Source organism: Pan troglodytes, chromosome 9 (assembly GCF_028858775.2).
Source record: "Pan troglodytes isolate AG18354 chromosome 9, NHGRI_mPanTro3-v2.0_pri, whole genome shotgun sequence".
In the NCBI taxonomy this organism is placed as follows: domain Eukaryota; kingdom Metazoa; phylum Chordata; class Mammalia; order Primates; family Hominidae; genus Pan; species Pan troglodytes.
In genome coordinates, this window is record NC_072407.2 from 80,565,887 (window position 1) to 80,590,849 (window position 24,963).

Genomic DNA, 24,963 nt, shown 5'->3' on the forward strand with positions numbered 1-24,963 from the left:
TTAATTTTTTCACGCCTGTAATCCCAGCACTTTGGGAGACCAAGGTAGGCACATCACCTGAGGTCAGGAGTTCGAGACCAGCCTGGTCAACATGGTGAAACCCCATCTCTACTAAAAATACAAAAATTAGCCAGGCGTGGTGGCGCACGCCTGTATTCCCAGCTACTTGGGAGGCTCAGTCATGAGAATTGCTTGACTCTGGGAGGCAGAGGTTGTTGTGAGCTGAAACTGTACTATTGTACTCCAGCCTGAGTGACAACAGTGAAACTCCATCTCAAAAAAAAAAATTTTAATTCAACTTCCCTCTTGTAAAAGATGCTAAAGCTTAAAAATGTTAAATGTCAAATGTTAGAATAAATGTTATATACAACTACTTTTTGGTAAGATCAGTTGTAGAATCCAGGTTTCTCAGCTTCTAGTACAATCACCTTTCCAATAAGTCATGTCACTTTTTTTTTTTTTTTTTGAGATAAGGTCTTGCTATGTTGCCCAGGCTGGTCTTGAACTCCTGGGCTCAAGTGATCCTCTCACCTCTGCCTTCTGATGGGACTACAGGCATACACCACTGTGCCCAGCTCTCGCATTTTTTATCCTGTAGTGTTGAAATAAAGCTTTGGATTAAAATGCTTTTAATATTAGTCTCTCCCAAGTATGAAATGCTGATCATATAACATAAAACAAGCCAGGTGTAGTGGAGGGTGCCTGTAATTCCAGCTACTCGGGAGGCTGAGGCAGGAGGATCACTTGAGTCCAGGACTTTGAGGTCAGTGAGTTATGATCATACCACTGCACTCCAGCCTAGGTGACAGAGTAAGACTCTGCCTCTAAAATCAATCAACCAACCAAGCAATCAATCATAGGAACTAAATCTGTCATACAGTCTCCAAAGATTTGTGGGTTGGTAGTTTCATGATCCCTATCAAGCTGTATCTCAAATGCAGTTGCTATCATTGCTGCAGAAATTGTTCTGCATGCCATTAGACTGCATCTCAAACGTAAAAACCAAAGCCAAGGGAAACAGGCTCAATAAACTGCATTCTATTTTGCCGGTTATGTTAGTTTTGGGATTTGCCTATTAACAAGCCATATATGTAGGTCTTTCACTAATCTAAAAATTTCCAATAAGTCCAGTTTATGTTTCCATACTTTCCACTTGCTACAAATGTGTATCTTGGTGTACACAGAACTGCTAGTATAAAAATAATCTTTCTTAAAATAAGGGTTCATTTACATTCCAGAACACCCACTAACTAGAACACCCACTCAGCCCTGAGAAAGGTTTCATTTAAACAACTATTTCATCAGCAGGAAAGGAAGTTATTAAGTCAGACTGTTTGTAAACAGTCTGTTTTCCTGCTGAGCAGTCTGAGAAAGAAAGAATCAAGAAAAGACGCGTGGAGTCTAATATTAGAGGGTAAGGTTGAGGCAAAACAGAAAGTGAATAAACAATGCTGCCTTATTTTACTTTTACAGGAGATAAACACAAATGTAAAATTGCAAAACAGCAAACTTATTCCTAAATGTAAAGGGGTCAGTGAAAAATGAACCAAACTTTTTTTCACTATTGCTTGAAAAATATTAATTTTGGCTTATTCATTGTCAGATTGGGGCTTTAAGGATGAATATGATAAGATATGGTCCTAGTCCGTTAACTAGGACTTCTGTGAGAAGGGATACCTATGCTCCAGAGTTAAGTCTCCAAACCACGTATCCACACAAAGGACTTGACTACCACTAAACACAGGAGGTACTCAATAAATACTTATAAATCCCAGCACTTCGGCGGGGTGGAGGCAGGAGGATTGCTTGAGACCAGGAGTTCAAGACCAGCCTAAGCAACATAGTGAGACCCTGACTCTACTTTAAAAATTAGCTGGGTGTGGTGGTGCGCACCTGTAGTTTTAGTAACTCTAGAGGCTGGAGTGGGTGGATCACTTGAGCTCAGGAGGTCAAGGCTGCAGACAGCCATGATCGCTGACTCATCACCGCACTCCCAACAGGGTGACAGAGCGAGACCTTGGGTCAAAACAAACCCCCCCACAAAATATACTTTCTTGCAGTTGCTGCAAGGAGGAAGTTAAGTTATTGATAACTGGAACAGAAGGGCTTGGTTGCCCTTTACCTCTGGCTGTGGTAATCAAGAGTAAGTTAGCCAAGTACGGTGGTGGGTGCCTGTAATCCCAGCCACTAGGGAGGCTGAAGCACAAGAACTGCTTGAACCCAGGAGGCAGAGGTTGCAGTGGGCTGAGATGGTGCCACTGCACTCTAGCCTGGGCAAGAGAGCAAAACTACGTGTCAAAAAAAAAGAATAAGCCATTATAAAGCATACTCATATAAAAGTCATGATTTTGATGCTATCCAAAGATTATCCAAAAGGGATTCACATCATTTTTTGAGATCAAAGTGTCTCTTGAAGTCAACAATGCCACGGAATGCTTCCTTCAAAGATGGCATGCATAAAATAAATGTCTAATTTCCAACAAAAACCAATTTCCCCAAATAATTAGATGGTATTGGTCCTAAAGAGTATAAACTCAAAAAACTTTCCAGTGTTTATGAAGCTGACATTTTCTTTTCATTTATGATTACTTGAATTCTAATGTCCAGACTAGCAACATGAAAGTTCATGTTTTTTAAAAAGAAGAAACTCTACTTTTCTACTTTTAATTAGCAATGGAAATAACCATTTGTAGGAAAAAAAATAATTCTCTCTATATTAAAAGTTCAAAAGTCTAGCAGAGGTGAACTATTCAACATAATCACTTCTGGGAAAATACACAGCAGGAATAGATATAACAAAAACAACATGTACCCTGGTACCAAGATCCAAGATGCATAAGCTACTTTCTAAATATATCTAGAATCCGGCCAGGCAGAGAGGCTCATGGCTGTAATCCTAGCACTTTGGGAGGCCAAGGCGGGCAGATCACGAGGTCAAGAGATTGAGACCATCCTGGCCGACATGGTGAAAACCCGTCTCTACTAAAACTACAAAAATTAGCTGGGCGTGGTGGCGCGCACCTGTAGTCCCAGCTACTCGGGAGGCTGAGGCAGGAGAATCGCTTGAACCTGGGAGGTGGAGCCAAGATTGTGCCACTGCACTCTAGCCTGGCAACAGAGTAAGACTCTGTCTCAAAAAAAAAAAAAAAAAAAAAAAAAAAAAAACTCTCTCTCTCCAGAATCCAACCACATTTCAGGACGTACAATTTCAACTCCTGTGTAAATCACTATCTGTCCACCTAAAATACAGCATTAGACTTTTAACTGGTTTCTCTTCTTCTGTACCTCTCCCTGATTTAATCTCCATATAGCAGCCAGAATGATCTCATTAAAATATAAGTGATTTGTTACTCCTTTGCTTATAACTCTCCAAAGACTCACAGCCAACATTCTTATAATGGCCTAAAAAGTCCTTTTTAGAGGGAATGTTTCCGGTTGTCATAACTAGGGAGAGCTACTGAAATTTAGTGGGTACTACCCCAAGTTTCAAATATGCCATGCAACATTCATGTTAGTGAATTAGGTAAATTGTATTATTTTAATATGCTCTGAATTTTCCAGAATGCATCTTCCATGTAAATCAAGGGAAAGCTAATACTTTGATGCGGAACTCTTATCAAGAATGAGTTACCGGCTGAGCGCAGTAGCTCATGCCTGTAATCCCAGCACTTGGGAGACTGAGGCAGGCAGATCACTTGAGGTCAGGAGATCGAGACCATCCTGGCTAACACGGTGAAACCCCGTCTCTACTAAAAATACAAAAAATTAGCCAGGCGCGGTGGTGAGTGCCTGTAGTCCCAGCTACTCGGGAGGCTGAGGCAGGAGAACGGCGTGAACCTGGGAGGTGGAGTTTGCAGTAAGCCAAGATCGTGCCACTGCACTCCAGCCTGGGCGATAGAGCGAGACTCCATCTCACAAAAAAAAAAAAAAAGGATACAGAAAATTAGCTGCGCGTGGTGGTGGGCGCCTGTAATCCCAGCTACTCAGGAGGCTGAGGCAGAAGAATTGCTTGAACACGGGAGGCAGAGGTTGCAGTGTGGTGAGATCGCGCCACTGCACTCCAGTATTCTCATCACAAATAGCAAACTGTTCATGATATGTGAGTCACCAATATAACACACCTGTTTAAGTCCTAATTTATAGTGGTCAAAGTCAGCAGTTCTTTATATCTCTATATAAAGGCTACTTACATTCTTCTAGACCACAGTATTTACATAATAAAATACATTGATTATATTACTTTTCTTTCTTTTTTATATTAAGTTGGAAGCACTATATTTTTCCAATTAAGTGTATAAAAAGTTTATATCATCTACATTTCATTATACATATTATCTATATTTGGGAAAGAAAAGGAGTTATGAAAATTCTTTTTTACAAAAGTGTTACACCTCATAAAGATGAACATCACTAACATATATAATTTGCACCTACTCCCAACCTCTATGCCTAACCTCAGTTCCCACTAATCTTCCTCTCTTTCCTATGCTCGATCCATACCTGCCTTCATGATTGTTTCTTGAAAACCTGAGGCTGCTCCAGCCACAGAATCTTTGTACTTGCTGTTCCTTCTGACTGAAATGTTCTTTCCCAGGTATCAACATTACTTACTCCCATATGTCCATCATGCTTTTTCCTTTTTTTTTTTTTTTTTTTTTGAGACAGAGTCTTGCTCTGTCACCCAGACTGTAGTGCAGTGGTGTGATCTCGGCTCACTGCAACCTCCACCTCCTGGATTTAAGCAATTCTTGTGCCTTAGCCTCCCAAATAGCTGGGATTGCAGTTGTGCATGCCACTGTGGCCAGCTAATTTTTGTATTTTTAGTAGAGATGGGAGATGGGGTTCTGTCGTATTGGCCAGGCTGGTCTCGAACTCCTGGCCTCAAGTGATATATACGCCTGCCTTGGCCTCCCAACGTGCTGGGATTACAGGTGTGAGCCACCGCACCTGGTCCACTCATGCTTTTTGAACATCTTTTCAGTAAAGCTTTCCTTGACCATCCAATTTAAACTAGAATCTCTCTCTCCCTAACCTTTTTCCCAATTTACTTTTCTTCGCAATACAAATCACCATCTGTTCTGATTACCTATCGGTGAGCAACAAATCATTCTAAAATTTAGCGGCTTAAAATGATAATCTACTGCTATCTTTCACAAGTCTATGGGTTGCCTGGCTTCAACTGAGTGGTTCTTGTATGGAGTCTCTCACATGGTTTCAGTCAAATGGCTGCTGGCACTGGAGTCATGTGAAGGCTAGATTCAGCTAGATATCCAAGATGACCTCCTTAATCACAAGTCTGGTGCCTTAGCTGGGATGGCTGAAACAGCTGAAGCGTAGCCAGGTATCTCTGTCTTACCATGCAGCCTTCCCACACAAATAGTTTGAGGTCTCACAGTAGCACAGTACCTCTTACACAGATGCTGGCTTCCCCCGGAGCCATTCCAAAAAAACAAAGGCAAGGATATTTCATTTCCACCATGTCCTACTGATTACACAGAACCAGCCCACTCTTTAACTGTGGGTGAGGACAACAGAAAGATGTGGGACTGGGAAGCATAGTGCACTAGGCAGCTATCTTTGGACAGTTACCACAATACTTAACATATTCTCTATTTTACTTTTAGATTTATTGTCTCCTCTTCTACAAGGATATACATTCAACAAGGAAAGAGATTCTTTGTTCACCACTTTTCCTCCAGCACACGTCATGTAGTCAATTAATATTAATTGATAAAAGGAATAAATTATTGCATTAGGTAAGTGATATACATCAATAATTCACTATATCCCCTTGCTTCTCACTATAGGTCACTCTGCCCCAATCTTACCAATTTGCCTTTCTGAAAGGTACCTGGTATGAATCTGGATAATTTTGGAAGTAGAAAATGACAAAGTTGGAACAAAAACCAAAGACGGAACTATAAACAAGGATCATACACATTGCTTTGTCCTGTGGACATCTCTGATCACTCCCGTACCTAGTTTTTCCTTGTCAGAAATCTCTCCTAGAGCACTTATAAAAAGTGAAGCACTACTTGATGCAACAATTCTGTATATTCTGTATAATTACCCTTAAAAAAGGTAAAAGCCAATTAAACATTTAATTATTCTGCTACGATTTCACGTGTCAGCTTTATCTTCTGGATAAACACTATACATTTCGTGGCTGGGTATGGTGGCTCATGACTGTCATCTCAGCACTTTGGGAGGCCATGGCGGGAGGATTGCTTGAGCCCAGGAATTACAGAACAGCCTGGACAACATAGCAAGACCCTGTATCCATAAAAAATTTAAAAATTAGCCAGGTGTGGTGGTGCACACCCATAGTACTAGCTACCAGCTACCTGGGAGGCTAAAGTGGGAGGATCAATTGAGGTAAAAGAAAAAAAAAAAAGAACTCAGAAACTGTTCATTTCTTGAGAACCAGCTCATTTTAATTTAAAAAACAAATTTTAATTCAAAATTCTCAACACAGGACCCAATACTAACTTGTGCATACTAGCATGTAACAGGAAAAAAAAAATAGCCAATGAATTCTCCATCAGTAAAAGAATAGGTTAAATACATTGAAATACATATATTGATACATTGAAACAGCACATACTTTTAAAAGAATGAGGCAGAAGCAGTAAGAGGTACTGATACGTGAACAAAATGAACAAAGCAGGTATAAGCCAGGCATGGTGGCTCACGCCTGTAATCCCAGCATTTTGGGAGGCCACGGCAGGCGGATCACCTGAGGTCAGGAGTTTGAGATCAGCCAAAATGGCGAAACTCCGACTCTACTAAAAACACAAAAATTAGCTGGGTGTGGTAGCTAATAATCATGAACATCATTATGTTATTTATGAACGTATGACTAGACTAGTCTTAAGGCTGAAAGTTCTACAAAACTAAAATTGCCGTTAGAAAATAATAATAAGTATTTAAGTGTTCCAGGTAGTGTGGAGGACACAGGTCTTCCCTAAAAGGAACTTACCATCTACACAGGGAACCAAAACTGGTAAGTAAGAAACCATTGATGAACAACTGAATGTTAAAACAGGCTATAGTAGGCCAGGCACGGTGGTTCACGCCTGTAATTCCAGCATTTTGGGAGGCTGAGATTGGAGGATCGCTTGAGTCCAAGAGTTTGAGACCAGCCTAGGCAACATAATGACCTTGTCTCTACTAAAAATTAAATTAGCCAGGTGTGGTGGTGTGTGCCTGCAGTCCCAGCTACACAGGAGGCTGAGGTGGGAGGACTGCTTGAGCCCAGGAGTTGGACGTTGCAGTGAGCGATGACAGTGCAAGTGCATGCACTCCAGCCTGGGTGACAGCAAAACTGTGACTCAAAAACAAAAAATAAAACCAGCTATAGCAACTGAATACAAGTTTAACAGGCGTTGGAACAAGGGAGGTATTAATATCAGCTAGAAAAAAGTTGTTTTGAGAAGAGGTTTGACCTGGGTTAGCCCACATACCATCTAAAAACGTTTAAAAGAAAATAGGTTAAGAGTAATCAAAAAGTGAAACCATCTAGCACAACCAAAATGATGTGTGCCATAAACAACTTAGTCATAAAAATGTATAAGCACCAGAATTTCTGAGGTCTAGTAACTTTGTGTTACCATTTCTAGAATGCACAACAGTTTAGAGAAGAGAAATGCTAGTGCTTACATCAGCCTGCTTCTGCACACTGTTTTACCTATTTTGGATTAGCAATAGGAAGTTTTCATATATGTCATTTCACTAATCCTTACAACCGATAAGAATAGTGTTCTTCACATTTTACCAGAGAGGAAATTGAGGATCGTGGTGGTAAAAAGTAGCCAAGAAGTGGCTAACCTGTTTTTCCTCCTCCCTTCTGACATGACAGTGTGGGGAGCTCCTCAGACCCATTCCTCAGTGAAATGCGTAAATGTCATTTAAAAAAAAATTTTTTTTAATCCAACCATTTAAAGTCTCTAGAAATCGTCTTAAGGGTATACAGCAAATGAAGAAACATCTATTCAAAAAAATCTACTAAAGCTCGGTGAGGACAAGGAGAGTCTGTAATGTCTGAAACAGAGCCCTCTTCCTCCTTTCCCCTCACAGCTTGGCAAGACAGAAACTCTACGCCCCAATTAGAGCCAAGATCACAGGGCTCTAGCAAGAGGGGCAGCATGCAGGCATTTCTCCCCTTTCTCACAGCCACCTGTAGCTGAGGCTAAGTTCTGGGCAAGTGTGGCTGAGAGGTGGAGCCTCCCTTCTTCAGCCCCAGTCCCACTTGGGGGATGGAGGCTCCACCTTGGGCATGGTGCTGCTGAGAACACTAGGGTCCTGACAGCTTTTGCCCCAGATCCTGGGGTGGGGGTTCCATGCCAGGAGAGACAAGCCAAGAAACCTGGGCTGCTTCCTCTTGCTACACTGAACACTCAGCTCCTAAATCAGGAGGTCTTGTAGTGAGAATGATCCATTGTCCCTTCCGCCAGCACTGGAGCCTGACTCCAACATTGACTGGGCAAAGAAGCAGGCCATAAAACAGAGCTCCAAATCTTTACCCAAAGGAACTGACTTCATTGCAACAAAGTATGTAAAAGTCCAAACTGAAGGGTGCTCTCCAGAATAGTGGTGGTTGTGATGAAAGGCAGATTGAAAGATTCACTGGTGATAAAGGCTAAACTGTAGATTTCCTAGTATGCTGGAAAGAAACAGAAACAGCTGGGAAGAGCCTTTTTGGGGTCAGAACAAACTCAAACGCTGCCCTTGAAAACTATGTCCACAAAGGAGTATAAATTTGATTGGATCAGTTTGTGAAACAATTTATGCCCCAGACGTTGAAAACAATAGCACAATCAGTCTGCAAGTAATGGAGCTTAAGAGGTGGGTGTGGTCAGGGGAAAAGACAGCCAAAGAAAGCTCTACCAAAACCAGGGCCATCCTTATTGTGGGCATACTCAAGACTATTCCCCCTGAGTGGCAGCATCAGAGGCTTCACACTGGTAGGGGGTGGGAGGGAGGAGAGGGGCAAGACTTGTATCTAGAATATATAAAATACCTCCTACAGGCCCAACAACAAAAAGACAACCCAATTAAAGTCTTTTAAGGCAAAAGACTTAAATAGACATTTTTCCAAAGAAGAGAAATAAATGGTCAATATGTACATAAAAGACGTCCAACATCCTTAGTCATGTTAAATAAGGCATTGTTTTGGGCTAAGCTACTGCACTAGGCATAGTGCAGTAATGGAGTCACTCACACTAAAGTTCCATACCATCAAACTGAAACTGAGTTATCTGGCATTCCTAGAAATCAGGAGAGGGAGATGGCTGAATTTCTCAAGCAGGCCACTTTTAATCAGCATGATAACAAAGTTCCCTCGACCTTTAATCCTTCCAACAAAATGTAACCTGAAGTGACCTAATGTTAACCAATCAGTTACTTTCTATTGTTCTGTTTCCCTGTTCCCACCTTGCGCCTTACAAGGAAAGTAACTTTAAAGGGACCAATACACTTCTTGTTCTTTGTTTATATTTCCTTCAGTCATTTTCTGTCTATAAAACCTCAGGTCAGCTCATCAGAATACATTCTATTTTACAGAATGAAGCGTTAGCCCATTCTAGAATTGTTAAATGAAGAAATTTAAATTTTAAAAAATTTGTTGTAATTTTGTCTTTTGATAGTCATTAGGGAAATGCAAATCAAAGCCACAATAATATGCCACTTTACACCCATTAGTATGATTATAATCAAAGAAACTGAAAATAACAAATGTAGGCTAGGATGCAGGGAAAGGAGAAGCCTCAAAATGCCGCCGCCACTCCGAAAAATAGCTTGGCAGTTTTTAAAAATGTTGAACTTAAGGTTTACAACATGACCCAGAAATTCTACCCAAGAGAAATTAAATCATAAATTCATCCACACAAAAACTTTTCAAAAATGTTCATAGCAGCATTTTTCATAGTGAAACAGGTTAAAGGTTATGTAGAAACAATACGAATGTCCATCAAGTGATAAATCAATAAACAAAACATGATACATCCACAAAAGGGACCAGCTTGATATAAAAAGGAATGAAGTACTGATACATACTACAGTACTTTATAAGTGAAAGAAGCCAAACACAAAAGACCATACATTGTACGATTCCATTTATATGAAAAGTTTCAGAAGAGGCAAATCCACAGAAAGCAGATTTGTGGTTACCTAGAGCTAAGGGTGGGAATGGCAAGGGGCTGCTACTGGGTACAGTTTATTTTTGGGGTGATAAAAATGTCCTCAAATTAGACCATGGTGATTGGCTGTACAACCCTGAGAACATACTGAAAACCATGCAACTTTATACAGTTGTGCATAGCCTGAGGCGGACACGTTCTGAGAAATGCATCACTAGGTAATTTCACTGTTGTGCGAACATCACGGAGTCTACGCAGACGGGGTATAGCCTACTACCCCCAGGCTACAAACCTGTACTACTGAATACTTTGGCAATTGTAACACAATGGTAAGCGTGTGTGTATGTAAACGTATCTAAATATGGAATTGGTACAGTAAAAATACAGTATTATAATCTTATGGGATCACCATGGTATATGTGATGTGTCACTGACTGCAATGTTGCTATGCGGCACATGACTACACTTTCATATTTTATGATATGTGAGATATGTTCCAATAAAATAGTTTTTAAAAAACCCTGCTCCAGGCCGGGCACGGTGGCTCATGCCTGTAATCCCAGCACTTTGGGAGGCCAAGGCGGGCGGATCACCTGAGGTCAGGAGTTTGAGACCAGCCTGGTCAAGATGGTGAAATCCCGTCTCTACTAAAAATACAAAAATTAGCCGGGCGTGGTGGCAGGCGCCTGTAATCCCAGCTATTTGGCAGGCTGAGGTAGGAGAATTGCTTTAACCTGGGAGGTGGAGGTTGCAGTGAGCCGAGATTGCACCATTGCACTCCAGCCTGGGGAACAAGAGCGAGACTTCGTCTCAAAAAAAACAAAAAACAAACCAAAAAAACCCACCAGAAACAACCCTGCTCCATCTCATTCCTAAAGCTATCCAACTTTATTTCCTATGATTCACCAATACGAACCTTCTCATGTATCTCTCCACCCAGAGTCTAATAAAAACCCCTAAACTTCATTTTATTTTATATTTTAGGTTTGGGGATACATGTGAAGGTCTGTTACATAAACACGTGTCATGGGAGTTTGTTGTACGTATTACATCACCCAGGTATTAAGCTCAGTACCCAACAGTTATCTTTTCCGCTCTTCTCCCTCCTCCCATCCTCCCCCCTCAGGAAGACACCAGTGTCTGCTGTTTCTTTCTTTGTGTTCATAAGTTCTTATCATTTAGCTCCCACTTACAAGTGAGAACATGCGGTATTTAGTTTTCTGTTCCTGCATTAGTTTGCTAAGGATGATAGCCTCCAGTTCCATCCACGTTCCCCCAAGACATGATCTCATTCCTTTTTATGGCTGCATAATATTCTACGGTGTATGTGTACCATATTTTCTTTATCCAGTCTGTCACTGATGGGCACTTAGGTTGACTCCATATCTTTGCTATTGTGAACAGTGAGGCAATGAACATTCATGTGCATGTGTCTTTATGGTGTGAAAGGAAAATGCATCTTGGGCCCCAAAATCACTAAGCGAAAGGGAAAAGTCAAGCCGGGAACTGCTTGGGCAAACTGCCTCTCATTCTATTCAAAGTCATCCCTCTGCTCACTGAGATAAATGCATATTTGATTGCCTCCTTTGGTGAGGCTAATCAGAAACTCAGTAAGAATGCAACCACTAGTCTCTTATCTACCTATGACCTGGAAGCCCCCTCCCCACTTCGAGTTCTCCCATCTTTCTGGATCGAACCAATGTTCATCTTACGTATATGGATTGATGTCTCATGTCTCCCTAAAATGTATAAAACCAAGCTGCACTCGGACCACCTTGGGCACATGTCGTCAGGGCCTCCTGAGGCTGTGTCACAGGCACGCATCTTCAACTTTGGGAAAATCAACTTCCTAAATTGACTGAGACTTGTCAATTTTGGAGTTCACAATATTTGGGCTTCACAATGATAAAATGCTTTATATTCCTCCGGGTATATACCCAGTAATGGGACTGCTAGGTCAAATGGTAGTTCTGCTTTTAGCTCTTTCAGAAATCACCATACTGCTTTCCACAATGGTTGAGCTAATTTATACTCCCTCCAACAGCATATAAGGGTTTCCCTTTTCTCTGTAACCTGGCCAGCACTGTTATTTTTTTATTTTTTAATTATCGCCACTGACTGGTGTGAGATGGTATCTCATTGTGGTTTTGATTTGCATTTCTCTAATGATCAGTGATATTGAGCTTTTTTTCATATGCTTGTTGGCCTCGAGCATGTCTTCTAACAAGTGTCTGTTCATGTCCTTTGCACCCCCCTTTTTTTTCTTTTTTGAGACAAAGTCTCGCTCTGTTACCTAGGCTAGAGTGCAGTGGCATGATTTCAGCTCACTGCAACCTGCGCCTCCCGGGTTCAAGCGATTCTTCTGCCTCAGCCTCCTGAGTAGCTGGGATTACAGGCATGTGCCACCACGCCCGGCTAATGTTTGTATTTTTAGTGGAGAAAGGGTTTCACCATGTTGGCCAGGCTGGTCTCGAACTCCTGACCTCAAGTGATCCATCCACCTCGGCCTCCCAAAGTGCTGGGATTATAGGCATGAACCACCATGCCTAGCCATTTGCCCACTTTTTAATGGGGTTGTTTTTCTCTTCTAAGTAAGTTCCTTATAGATCCTGGATATTAGACCTTTATCAGATGCATAATTTGCAAATATTTTCTTCCATTCTGTAGGCTGTTTATTCTGTTGACAGTTTCTTTTGCTATGCAGAAGCTCTTAAGTTTAATTAGATCCAATTTGTCAATTTTTGCTTTTGTTGTAATTGCTTTTGATGTCTGTCATGAAATCTCTGCCAGGATGGTATTGCCTAGGTTGTCTTCCAGGGTTTTTATAGTTTTGGGTTTTATATTTAAGCCTCTTTAATCCATCTTGAGTTGATTTTTGTACATGATGTAAGGAAGAGGTCCAGCTTCAATCGTCTGCATACGGCTAGCCAGTTGTCCCAGCACCATTTATTAAATAGGGAGTCTTTTCCTCATTGCTTGTTTTTGTCAGCTTTGGGGAGGATCAGATTGTCATAGATGTGCGGCCTTATTTCTGGGCTCTTTATTTTGTTCCATTGGTCTATGTGCCTGTTTTTGTACCAGTACCACACTGTTTTGGGAGTGGAGCCTTGTAGTACAGTTGGGTAATGTGATTCTTCCAGCTTTGTTCTTTTTGCTTAGGATTGCCTTGGCTATCTGGGCTCTTGGCTATCTGGGCTATCTTGGCTATCTGGGCTCTGTTCCATATAAATGTTAAAATAATTTTTTCTAGTTCTGTGAGGAATGTTGTTGGTAGTTTGATATGAACAACATTGAATCTGTAATTTGCTTTGGGTAGTATAGCCATTTTAATGATATTGATTATTCCTACCCATGAGCATGGGATATTTTTCCATTTGTTTGTATCTTCTCTGATTTCTTTGAGCAGTGTTTTATAATTCTCACGTAGAGCTCTTTCACCTCCCTGGTTAGCTGTATTCCTAGGCGTGTGTGCGTGTGTGTGTGTGTGTGTGTGTGTGTGTCAACTGTGAATGGGACTGACTTTCTGCTTTGGCTCTCAGTTTGGTTGTTGTTCGTGTATAGGAATGTTAGTGATTTTTGTATACTGATTTTGTATCCTGCAACTTTGCTCAAGTTATTTATCAGCTAAAGGAGCTTTTGAGCTGAGGCTATGGCATTCTCTAGATATAGAATCATGTTGTCTGCAAACAGACATAGTTTGACTTCCTCTCTTCCTATTTAGATGTCCTTTATTTATCTTGCCTGACTGCTGTGGCTAGGACTTCCAATACTATGTTGAAGAGAAGTGGTGAGGGCATCCTAGTCTTCTGCTGGTTTCCAAGGGGAATGCTTCCAGCTTTTGCCCATTTGGTATAATGTTGGCTGTGGGTTTGTCATAGATGGCTCTTATTATTTACAGATATGTTCCTTCAATATCTAGTTTATTGAGAGTTTTTAACATGAGATGTTGAATTATATCAAAAGCCTTTTCTGCATTAGTTCTATTTATGTGATGAATCACTCTGATTGATTTTTGTATGCTGAAGCAACCTTGCATCCCAGCAATGAAGCCTACTTCATGCTGGATTAAATTTCTGATGTGCTGCTGGATTCAGTTTGCAAGTATTTTGTTGAGGATTTCTGCATCAATGTTCATCAAGGTTACTAGCCTGATATTTTCTTTTTTTGTTGTGTCTCTCCCAGGTTTTGGTATCAAGATGATGCTGGCCTCACAGAATGAGTTGAGGAGAAGTCCCCCCTCCATAATTTTTTGGAAGTTACTGTTGGAATGGCACCAGCTCTTCATTGTACATCTGGTAGAACTCAGCTATGAATCCATCAGGTCCTGGGCTTTTTTGGTTGGTAGACTATTTATTACTTATTCAGTTTTAGAGTTTGTTATTGGTCTGTTCACAGAATCAATGTTTTCCTGGCTCAGTCTTCAGAGGGTGTATGTTTCCAGCAATTTAGAGGTGTTCGTAGTAGTTTCTGATGGTTGTTTACTACTCTGGAGTCAGTAGTAACATTCCCTTTGTCATTTCCAATTGTGTTTATTTGATCTTCTCTCTCCCTAATTAGTCTAGCTGGTGGCCTATCATCAATTTTTTCAAAAAACTAACTCCTGGATTTGCTGATATTTTGAATTTTTTTTGTGTCTCAGCTTCCTTCAGTTCAGCTCTGATTTTTGTTATTTCTCATCTTTTGCTAGCTTTGGGATTGATCTGTTCTTGCTTCTCTAATTATTTCCGTTGTGAAGTTAGGTTGTTAATTTGAGAACTTTCTAACTTTTTGATGTGGGAGTTTAGTGCTATGATTTTCCCTCTGAACACTGCCTTACTTGTGTCCCAGAGATTCTGGTACGTTGTATCTCTGTTCTCATTATTTTCAAAAAACTTTTTGATGTCTGTCTTAAATTCATTATTTACCCAAAGGTTATTCAGGACCATGTTGTTTAGTTTCCCTGTAATCACATGATTTTGAATGCTTTTGTGTTGACTTCTATTTTATTGTGCTGTGGTCTGAGAGTGTGTTTGGTATGCTTTCAGTTCTTTAACATTTGTTGAAGATTGTTTTATATCCAATTATGTGGTTGGTTTTAGAGTAGGTGCCACGTGAAGACAAGAAGAATGTATATTGTCTATGCCTCATTTTAATTATCTGATTCTTCTTACATTATTGCTCTTACCTGGAATATTCTCCCTAAAGTACAGTCAGGTCACATATTCATTTTGAAGGTTTTTCTGACCAAGTCAATACTCACTGACCTACCTCATTTTCCTCTAGATTCCATACCACTTATAACTGGTAACACTATATCCTCAAATGTATACATAAAGCAATTCCACCTTATTTCCCATCAACTTCTAGTTATACTGAAAACCATGGAACTGTATACAGTTGTGCATCGCCACCAAGCCAAAACTAAGATCTTTATATTACCTTCTGAGAAGTCAGAAGAGGAGTAACAGCCACATCACCAAAGAGAACAATTTTAGCCAGCATAAGGAAGTCCCCTTTGCTTTAACCTTTACAAGAAAAATAACTTTGTAAAGATCAATTGCTTTTTGATTTTTGTTTCTGCTTTCCTCAGCCTTTTTCCATCTATAAAACTAGCCTCTTCTATTTCATAGAAGGAAGTGTTGCCTGATTCTTGAATGGCAAATGAAAGTCAATTAAGATCTTTAAACTAAATTTGTAGTAATTTTGTCTTTGACAGCCACAACCTACAATTCTTGCCTTAATCTCTTTTATCTCCTCAAAGACAAACTAATTCTTCCAAATTATAAAGACCAAACTTAATTTTGGGAACTCAGCCAGGGCCTTAGGACAAAGAGGAAAACATGTACAAACAAGGAATTTTGTAGGATAAGTAACATCAAGAGTGAATGAAAAGCATGCTCCTTCCCTTATCAACTCCTGCCAACTTACCGGCTTGACAGGATAGAACCTGAACTACATCTTTATAGCATAGCATCTTGAACACAGATGGCACCAAATGTCCGTTAATAATGAACAAATGCCTTGAAGGAAACTTCTTACAATGTATTCAGTAGTCCCCAAACCTTAACAAATATCAAAGCAGGAAATGGAGATGAGGGAAAGGAAGAGTAAAATGATAGGGCATGCATTCACTTCTCAACAGAATATTAGAAGTGCATGTTCTTACTGTGTTTTTTCAAGGTGACCTCTTAAAGCTGCCCTCTTATCTTTAAATGCAGTACTTAATGACACTTCATTTCTGTCAGAGAAAAAATGTGCACCATTACGAGAAGCAAGAATTTAAATATGAAAGCCCATCTCCTCCTAAAAGGGGTACCAAAATTCAAATTCTTATGCTTCTACAGGCAGCCAGGAGGAATTCAACACAATGAATCTTGGAAGTGAAGTATGTGAGGTGGGATAAGAAGGAGCTCTGCTTTCAAAGGATAGGGGGTTGGCAGGGACAGAAGACAAGTCTTTGTAGTCGAACTTCTGAAAGCAACAAAGACAGTAGGTCGACACAGCATAAAAGCCAGATAGCACAGATCAGCTGAAACCTGAGCTAGATCCTGACTGTAGGAGCCTAGGATCAATGAATTCAAGAGTTTCTCTTTCTGGTATTCTGCATGGGCAAATTCAATCCCACAAACTCCTTTCCCTGGCTCTGAAATAATATGAACATAGTACACTTCTCATTTGTTTAGCTTCAGAAACACATTTTTTCCCTCTTCCTATTTATTCACACTTATCTGATAATTTGTCTTAGGTTATTTAGAGATCAAGATATATACATATAAAATATGTATGTATATCATATATATCTTATATTATATATATATATCTTATATTTTATATATATACAATCACTCAGAGCTGCTTATGGGATTTCCCTGGTAGCAATGCAGTTATCTCCAAATGTATCTTTATGCACATTAAAAACTTTTTTACTTGTTTCATTTGGGTCTCTTTAACAATTCCTTTTTATTTGTAAAGACTCCTTTAAATTATACCTTTTTTCCCCAGCCATTTATTGAATATTCGGTGGTTTAGACTAAGGGATTTAGAAATGTATTTACAGTAATTCTTGGCTTCACTATGCAGAAAATTAAAGTGCAAAGAGAAAATAAACACCTAGAAGAGAATGTTTTCCAGAATTTACATATGGTTATTTTGTCACCTGCTGCCTTCTTTGAACTCATATACACAGATGCTAATATCCCCACTCTAAATGTTCAACAAGGCATTTTTATTCTGCTTTTTTGCAGAATGCTGATCAACATCAAGAATTCTTCCAGTCATGTATAATGAAGACGGCATTTGATTATCATTCTGAATGACTTCAACATATCAGGACAACTTCTCCCAGAGACTATTTTGTTCAATAATATAAAGCACCACCACCATTATTAAGAGTCAAAAAGCACTGAACCGGAGAAAGCAGTTACATACAAATTTTGTCATTTGATAGAATCAAATATATAAACAAGAATCCTGACATCTTAAAGATAAAGAAATCAGTAAACAAATAAAAGAAGTACCAAAGTACCACTCATGATCATACCATTCTCTCTGTCGATTATTATACAACCGGCTAATGATTTTAAATAGCTATCAAACTGGTAAATGCAAGGCTTTCGACTGCCTCCAATAAGAAAAACTGATAACTTAAAAAATATCTGCAGTAAGGGCAAGCTGACAATGCCTGGCATATACTAGGAACTCAAAAAATGATTGCTAGACAAATTTAAGAGCCTTCATGGGATGAACAAAACATAAATCAGTTCTTATGAAAAAATGTATTTTTTAAAGACTTTGAAAAAGAAAATGATATTCACATGTATACTCTTCTATTTTTATTTATATTTTAAAATATGACTTACGTCCACAAATATTAACTGTGGATTGAATCTGCATAAGAGAGAGCTTAAAATCCTCATTTGCCTCTTCAAATTTCTCTAGTTCAGCAATTCACAGTAACTTAAGAAAAGTAAATAGAGTACTAAATTAAAAATTCACTCTTGGCCAGGCATGGTGGCTCACACCTGTAATCCCAGCACTCTGGTAGGCCAAGGCAGGTGGATTACAAGGTCAAGAGATCGAGACCATCCTGGCTAACAAAGAGAAACCCCGTCTCTACTAAAAATACAAAAATTAGCTGGGCCTGGTGGCAGGCACCTGTAGTACCAGCTACTCGGGAGGCCGAGGCAGGAGAATTGCTTGAACCCTAGAGGCGGAGGTTGCAGTGAGTCGAGATCACGCCACTGCACTCCAGCCTGGCCACAGAGTGAGACTCCGTCTCAAAAAAAAAAAAAAAAAAAAAAAATTCATTCTTACCTGTCACAGTATAAGACTGCTGGTACTACAAGAAATGAGACTGGTTTGAATTGTCTATGTAAGTTTTTCAAGGATTTTTACTGACAATTTCAGGTGCTGCTCATAGTCTTCTGTCCACAAAACTATTACTAAATTTCAAACCCTCAAATGAAAAATATTAAACAGCAATGTACCCCTCAAGATGGGAAGCAAAACTTACTTCAAGTTGAAAAAGTTCTCCAGCTCCCTCAGAGTCATTGGATGTGATTATTGGAGTATGAATATGTACAAAGCCACTGTCCTGAAAGAGAAAACCACTGTTTTCAGGATATTTGCACATTCAACAATTCCAAGAACACACATCCTCTTATAGTATTAAAATGGCATACTAAGCAAATGCTGTATCAAATCCCTCCCTAATCCCCTAAATATTAAGACTATTGAAAATCAGTTGAGTGTTTTAACTACCCACAGGGGCACAAATAATTTTAATTCAGGAACACACTTAGACATTAACTAGTCCAACATCTTCATTTCAAAGATAAGGAAGTTAAGGCCCAGACAGATTTAGTGACTTTCCACAAGTTACACAATTAGTCAGTGGCTGAGCCAGGACTAGAACCTAGGTCTTCATGCTCTCTCTTTAGTACTATATTCTCTTCCCATTTCTCTGACATTTTGGTGGTGATTTAACAAACACATACGCACACTCTAGGCTAATGCATAATGATGCTGCCCACGTTGCTAGAGGAATACAAAGCGATCAGTATAAACTTATCTTGAAATATGACCTCAATTGTAATGAACCACCAAAAAAGGAGAAAAAGTAGACAAATAGAGACTGAATAAACAAACAGCAAAAAAAGGCAGAAATGATCTTTAGGAGGTCTCTCATTAAACTGATGGCACAATGGACTCCACATGGCACAGGCAGTGTACTTCCTTTGCCTGAAGGAATATTCTGAGCAGCAGCAAATCCATCCATTACTGAGGTCCCCAAATGGAGCTCTTCCGAACAAAAGTCTGAGACTATTTCCATTAGTGAACCACAAAAGCTGTTGCTAGTCAGCAACTTCAAGGTTATGCTTCTTTCATTTTGACTATGGATGTAAGCAAAAGGTTACACACAATGTAGATGTTTGCAGGGTGGGACTGCAGGTAACGAAAAGTGAATTTATAATAGAAATGTAGGATAGTACATGCTTAATGCAAAATTTTGGTCTTGGAATCAATACAATAAATTCTTACATACATATCTCTGCCAAGTTTGGTGGAGTGTAGATTGTCTCTATGCATTACTAGGGACCTCCCGAATATGATCCTTCTCAAATTCAAGTATTCTGGCTATAATACAAAGTATTCAGTCAACAACTTGCCTTATGATGTGGACTGATTAAATATTCAAGCTCTAAATTAGCAGTCTCAGAAAGTATTAAAATGTACACTTAATCTGACAGCAACATGCCCAGAGCTGCTGCACAGAACACATTACAGAAAACCAATAAAATCTGATCAATAACATTACTGCATAAAATTTTCATCTCCTAGGAGCCAAGAATCATGGACATGAAACATTTCTTCCACATGAATGTAGGCAACTATGAACATGAGTGCAGTAAACAAAGAAAGGAAGTGAAAAATCCAAAGGAAACGAGGGTGGGGAAGGGGAGGTGGAGAGGGAGGAGAAAATTTAACGGCTAAACATGATTGCCCAAGTTAGAACTGGTCAAATGCCACAAGAAACAGCACTGTAAATCTTAGGAAAATAACTGAGATTTTTTTCTAAATCACACACCTAGTGGGAATTATTTTTAATACTTAACTAATGCTAAACATTACAAAAGGGCCCAGCAGCTTTCGCTGCTTTAAAACTGCTAGCAAGGCTTATCAAAGTTCCTAACGTTACCAAATGCTAATAAAGGAGAGAGTACAAAGGAAGAATAATACAGCCGTGCAAACAAAGTCCAAAAAAGTGAAAGTGGGTGGGGGAGTAAAAAGAATAAAAGGAAAGTAAATAGCAAGGAGTGGTTAAGTATTGTCAGTATGTGCCTCAAATAGGTTTCCAGTGTCACTTATTTATACTGTCCCGCAGCAAAGGGGTTCCTAAGTAGAGACATGAAGGCCAGAGAAGGGACCAAAAATAAAAGCAAACACTTTCACCCAATTTTTCAGATTCTACCCATCACCTCCAAGTATTTAAATATTTTAATACACATTCTAAAACCAGATATTTTATAAGGCTCTGAGTATCCCAAAATTATAAAGTTCATACATTACGGCCCATACACATCAATAAGAGAAGATTAATAGATTATCTTTTTCTTTCACGTGAAACTGAAATAACTATTATTTAATCAGAATCAACAAAAAAGGAAACGTGAAAGGAATTGCTAGCCACAGGCAGGCCACAGACAACACAAAGTGACAGCAAGAAGAGATTTTAAAATTCCATAAAGAGGCCAGGAGCAGTGTCTCACGCCTGTAATCCCAGCACTTTGGGAGGCTGAGGCGGGTGAATCACCTGAGGTCAGGAGTTTGAGACTAGCCTGACCAACATGATAAAACCCAGTTTCTACTAAAAAATACAAAAATTAGCCTGGTGTGGTAGTGCACACCTGTAGTCCCAGATACTCAGGAGGCTGAGGCAGAGGTTGCAGTGAGCCGAGATCACGCCACTGTGCTCTAGCCTGGGTGACACGGCGAGACTCTGTCAAAAAAAAACAAAAAAAAAAAACAAAAAACATAAACAGCAGTCACAGGAACTCAAAGGCATAGCAATTTGGAGACATTCTACACAAAGGTAAAGAATACTCCACATAGGCTGGGGCACAGTGGCTCACATCTGGACCCTAGCACTTTGGTTGGTCCAGGCAGGATTGCTTGGGCCTAGGAGTTCAAGACCAGCTTAGGCAACACAGTGAGATCCCATCTCTACAAAAAATACATTTAAAAAAACTAGCCAGGCACAGTGATGCATGCCTATAGTCCCAGCTACTTGGGAGGGTGAGGTAGGAGGATCAACTGGGCCTGGGGGGATTAAGGTGGCAGTAAGCCATGACTGCACCACTGCACTCCAGCCCGGACAACAGTATGAGACTTCATCTCAAAACAACAACAACAAAAATACTTCACATAGTCAGTGGCAGGCTTTGAAAACGCTGCCATACAGAGAAGAATAATCCCTGATACTCACAGGAAGAACCTCGACTCACTGAGAAAGAAAGAGCAGAATCTTTTCTACTGGCTCACTGAGGAGGAGGGGAAAGTAAGTAATTCATTTTAGGAACACTTCCACTGGAATTTAGAAAAAATTGGTGCCTAAAGAGAAAATTCCTCAGTTATTTCAGAAACTTGGCTTTACTGAATGACTCATTCCTTGAGGATTCTAAATAGCCAAGTTTTAGTACATAACAAGTATGTCAGTTTTATGAGCAAACAAGTTTATACAAAAAATATTTTTCATACTCAAACCAAGAAATAACCTTAGATCCTTAAAGTGTCTTAACTTAAAAGTACTGTTCAAGTTTCCATTTTCCCCCCACATTTCTATATTTTAATTAACAAAACTGAAACTTACGAAAATTTTTTATTTGGAGGCTTAACATCTTTTAGCAAACCCAAAGTAACAGATCAAAGAAACACTACAAAATACTAGGTAACATATAACTATTACTTAATACGCCTTATAGTACTACAGAAAGGGTTCTTTAAACAACTAATCCTAAGTATCACACATAAAGGTAGATAACTATCACACATAAAGGTAGGTAACAGAATTATATTCTCCAGGTCTTTACAAATACTAAGTGAATTTATTACTACTCAAAAAGTGTCTATTTTTGTAACTACTCTATCACGAATGGTGCTAAAATTCAAGTTATTTCCAACCACTTGAATTTTTTTTTTTTTTTTTTTTGAGACAGAGTCTCACTCTGTCGCCAGGCTGGAGTGCAGTGGCGCAATCTCGGTTCACTACAACCTCCGCCTCCCGGGTTCAAGTGATTCTCCTGCCTCAACCTCCCGAGTAGCTGGAACTACAGGCATGCACCACCACGCCCAGCTAATTTTTGTATTTTTAGTAGAGACGGGGTATCACCATGTTGGCCAGGATGGTCTTGATCTCTTGACCTCGTGATCTGCCTGCCTCGGCCTCCCAAAGTGCTGAGATTTCAGGTGTGAGCCACAGCGCCCGGCCATGAATGTTTTTCAAATTTCATTTTAGTAATTTTTGGCCAGGTGTGGTGGCTCACGCCCGCAATCCCAGCACTTTGGGAGGCTGAGGTGGGTGGATCACCTGAGGTCAGGAGTTAGACCAGCCTGGCCAACATAGTGAAACCCTGTCTCTACTAAAAATACAAAAATTAGCTGGGTGTGGTGGCATGCACCTGTAGTCCTAGCTACCTGGGAGGTTGTGGGAGGAGAATCCCTTGAACCCAGGAGGCGGAGGCTGCAGTGAGCCAAGATCATGCCACTGCACTCCAGCCTGGGCAACAGAGTGAACTCCGTATCAAAAAAAAAATATATATATATATATATATATAATATATATACACACACACACACACAGTATTATTATTATTATTATTATTATTATTATTATTGAGATGGAATCTCGCTCTGTTGCCCAGGCTGGAGTGCAGTGGCGCAGTCTCTACTCACTGCAACCTCCGCCTCCCGGGTTCAAGCAATTCTACCTCAGTCTCCCGAGTAGCTGGAACTACAGGCACACGCCACCATACCCAGCTAATTTTTTTGTATTTTAGTAAAGACAGGGTTTCACCGTGTTGCCAGGGCTGGTCTTGAACTCCTGAACTCAGGCAATCCGCCTGCCTCGGCCTCCCAAAGTGCTAGGATTACAGGTGTGAGCCACTGTGCCCAGTAATACTAATATTTTTAAGACAGGATCTCACTCTCCTGCCCAGGCTGGAGTTCAGTGGCACAAACACGGATCACTGCAGCCTCCACCCCCTGGGCTCAAGTGATCCTCCTGCCTCAGCTTCCTGAGTAGGTGGGACTATAGGCACATGCCACCATGCCTGGCTAATTATTTTTACTAGAGACCAAGTCTCACTATGTTGCCTAGGCTGGTCTCCAACTCCTGGGCTCAAAAGATCCCCCTGCCTCAGCCTCCTCAAGTGCTGGGATTACAGATGTGAACCACTGCACCCTGACTACTTTATTTTTTTATTTCAATTTTTTTTTAGCTTGTCTTATTTTTTAATTGTTTACATATCTCTAAAAGTTTCAAGTAATCAATGTATAGAGTGTGTAGTCTACTTGTCAATACCACCACCTAGTGGCCAAAAGCCTACAAAACCTTCAGAACTAATAATTTATCAGCTGTTGTAGCCATGTGGTTAAAAAACAAAAAGGTATTTTTACGATTGTGTGGTTCAAGCACTACTGAAAATCCACATGGAAGCTGCATAGCAAAGTTTCCGACAGCATGTGTAACTGGACTCCTACAAACTATAATGGGATAACATTATATAATTTGATTTATTTTCCTTTGTCTTATCAAAAGCATATGCCTTAAAGCCATGATGTTCTTTAGCTCTTTGACCAAAAGTTAATCTGAAGGAGCTTTTTCAAGGGGCAAGAACCTTCTTGGTGAGACTGGGGCTGTGTGAATTTGGATACAGCCCAAGGGAAGTCTATAACCACTATTACACAACCTCTGCAAATTAGGTGGATCTGGAGAAGTACCACAGGAAGCCTCACAAAACCACGTGGAATAACAATAAACTTTATCTGCTGGATCACTCCTTGTCTTTGGGGCCCTCCCATCCACAGGGAGAGAAGGTCCCTTCACCTTAGCAACTTGTCAACCACATTAAACTGTGGCTTTCCCAGGTAGAGGGAAATGGTTGAGAAGCAAAGCTAAATGAGACAAAATGTCTTTAGTCATTAGATAGACCTACTTGATCAACACCAGTAACTCTTTAAAATTAGTGCTTACTTTATACAAAATATAGATCTATGACCAAGATGGAGAAACAGGAAACAACCAAAAACACTGTAAAACAACAACAAAAACAGTAACAATAAAAAGCAAACCCCATGAAACAATAGTTTTCAAGACAACAGATATCAGGCAACAAAAGCCATCTCTCTCTGAGATGGGAAACAAACATGGTAAACCCCTACCAGTAGACCAGCTTACTACCTTGAGATCTTTCAGGCCACAGCACAGGGAAGGGGAAAAAGTAAGGTAGAGCCCAGCAGACTCCCTGAGTTGAAGAGACACAACTCAGAGTCTGGAGAGACCCAAGTGGCTAGAGTTCATACGCTAGAATATCAGAGAGAGAGCTGCAGAGGGCCACCTTGTAGTAATAGGTAGATCAGTGCATTTGTGTGAGGAAACTATCCAATGCTAGGGAAAGAACCATCTAAAAAGATTAGAGAAAACAGTGCCCAGTGCTCACATGCTGGCTGGAAACAATACCTGTTCCACAAACTAGAAAAACTCATCATTCCCAAGGCTGTAGGTCGGGACCTGAGGAAGGCTTTGCCTCAGTGAGGAATAAATAGTACTAGACTGAGCACTGCTACAGAC

At 40.1% G+C, this 24,963-nt stretch overlaps 1 protein-coding gene across 4 annotated transcripts in view; it reads right to left on the reverse strand.

Moving 5' to 3' along the window:
• NARS2 (asparaginyl-tRNA synthetase 2, mitochondrial) overlaps nucleotides 1–24,963 on the reverse strand; it is a 137,994-nt gene that overhangs the window by 103,999 nt on the left and 9,032 nt on the right. For all 4 annotated transcript variants that reach the window (XM_522122.7, XM_009423821.5, XM_009423820.5 and 1 more), the window contains exon 5: nucleotides 18,628–18,708. In XM_522122.7, coding sequence (XP_522122.4) covers nucleotides 18,628–18,708 — 81 coding nt within the window. The remainder of the gene's footprint in view (nucleotides 1–18,627; nucleotides 18,709–24,963) is intronic.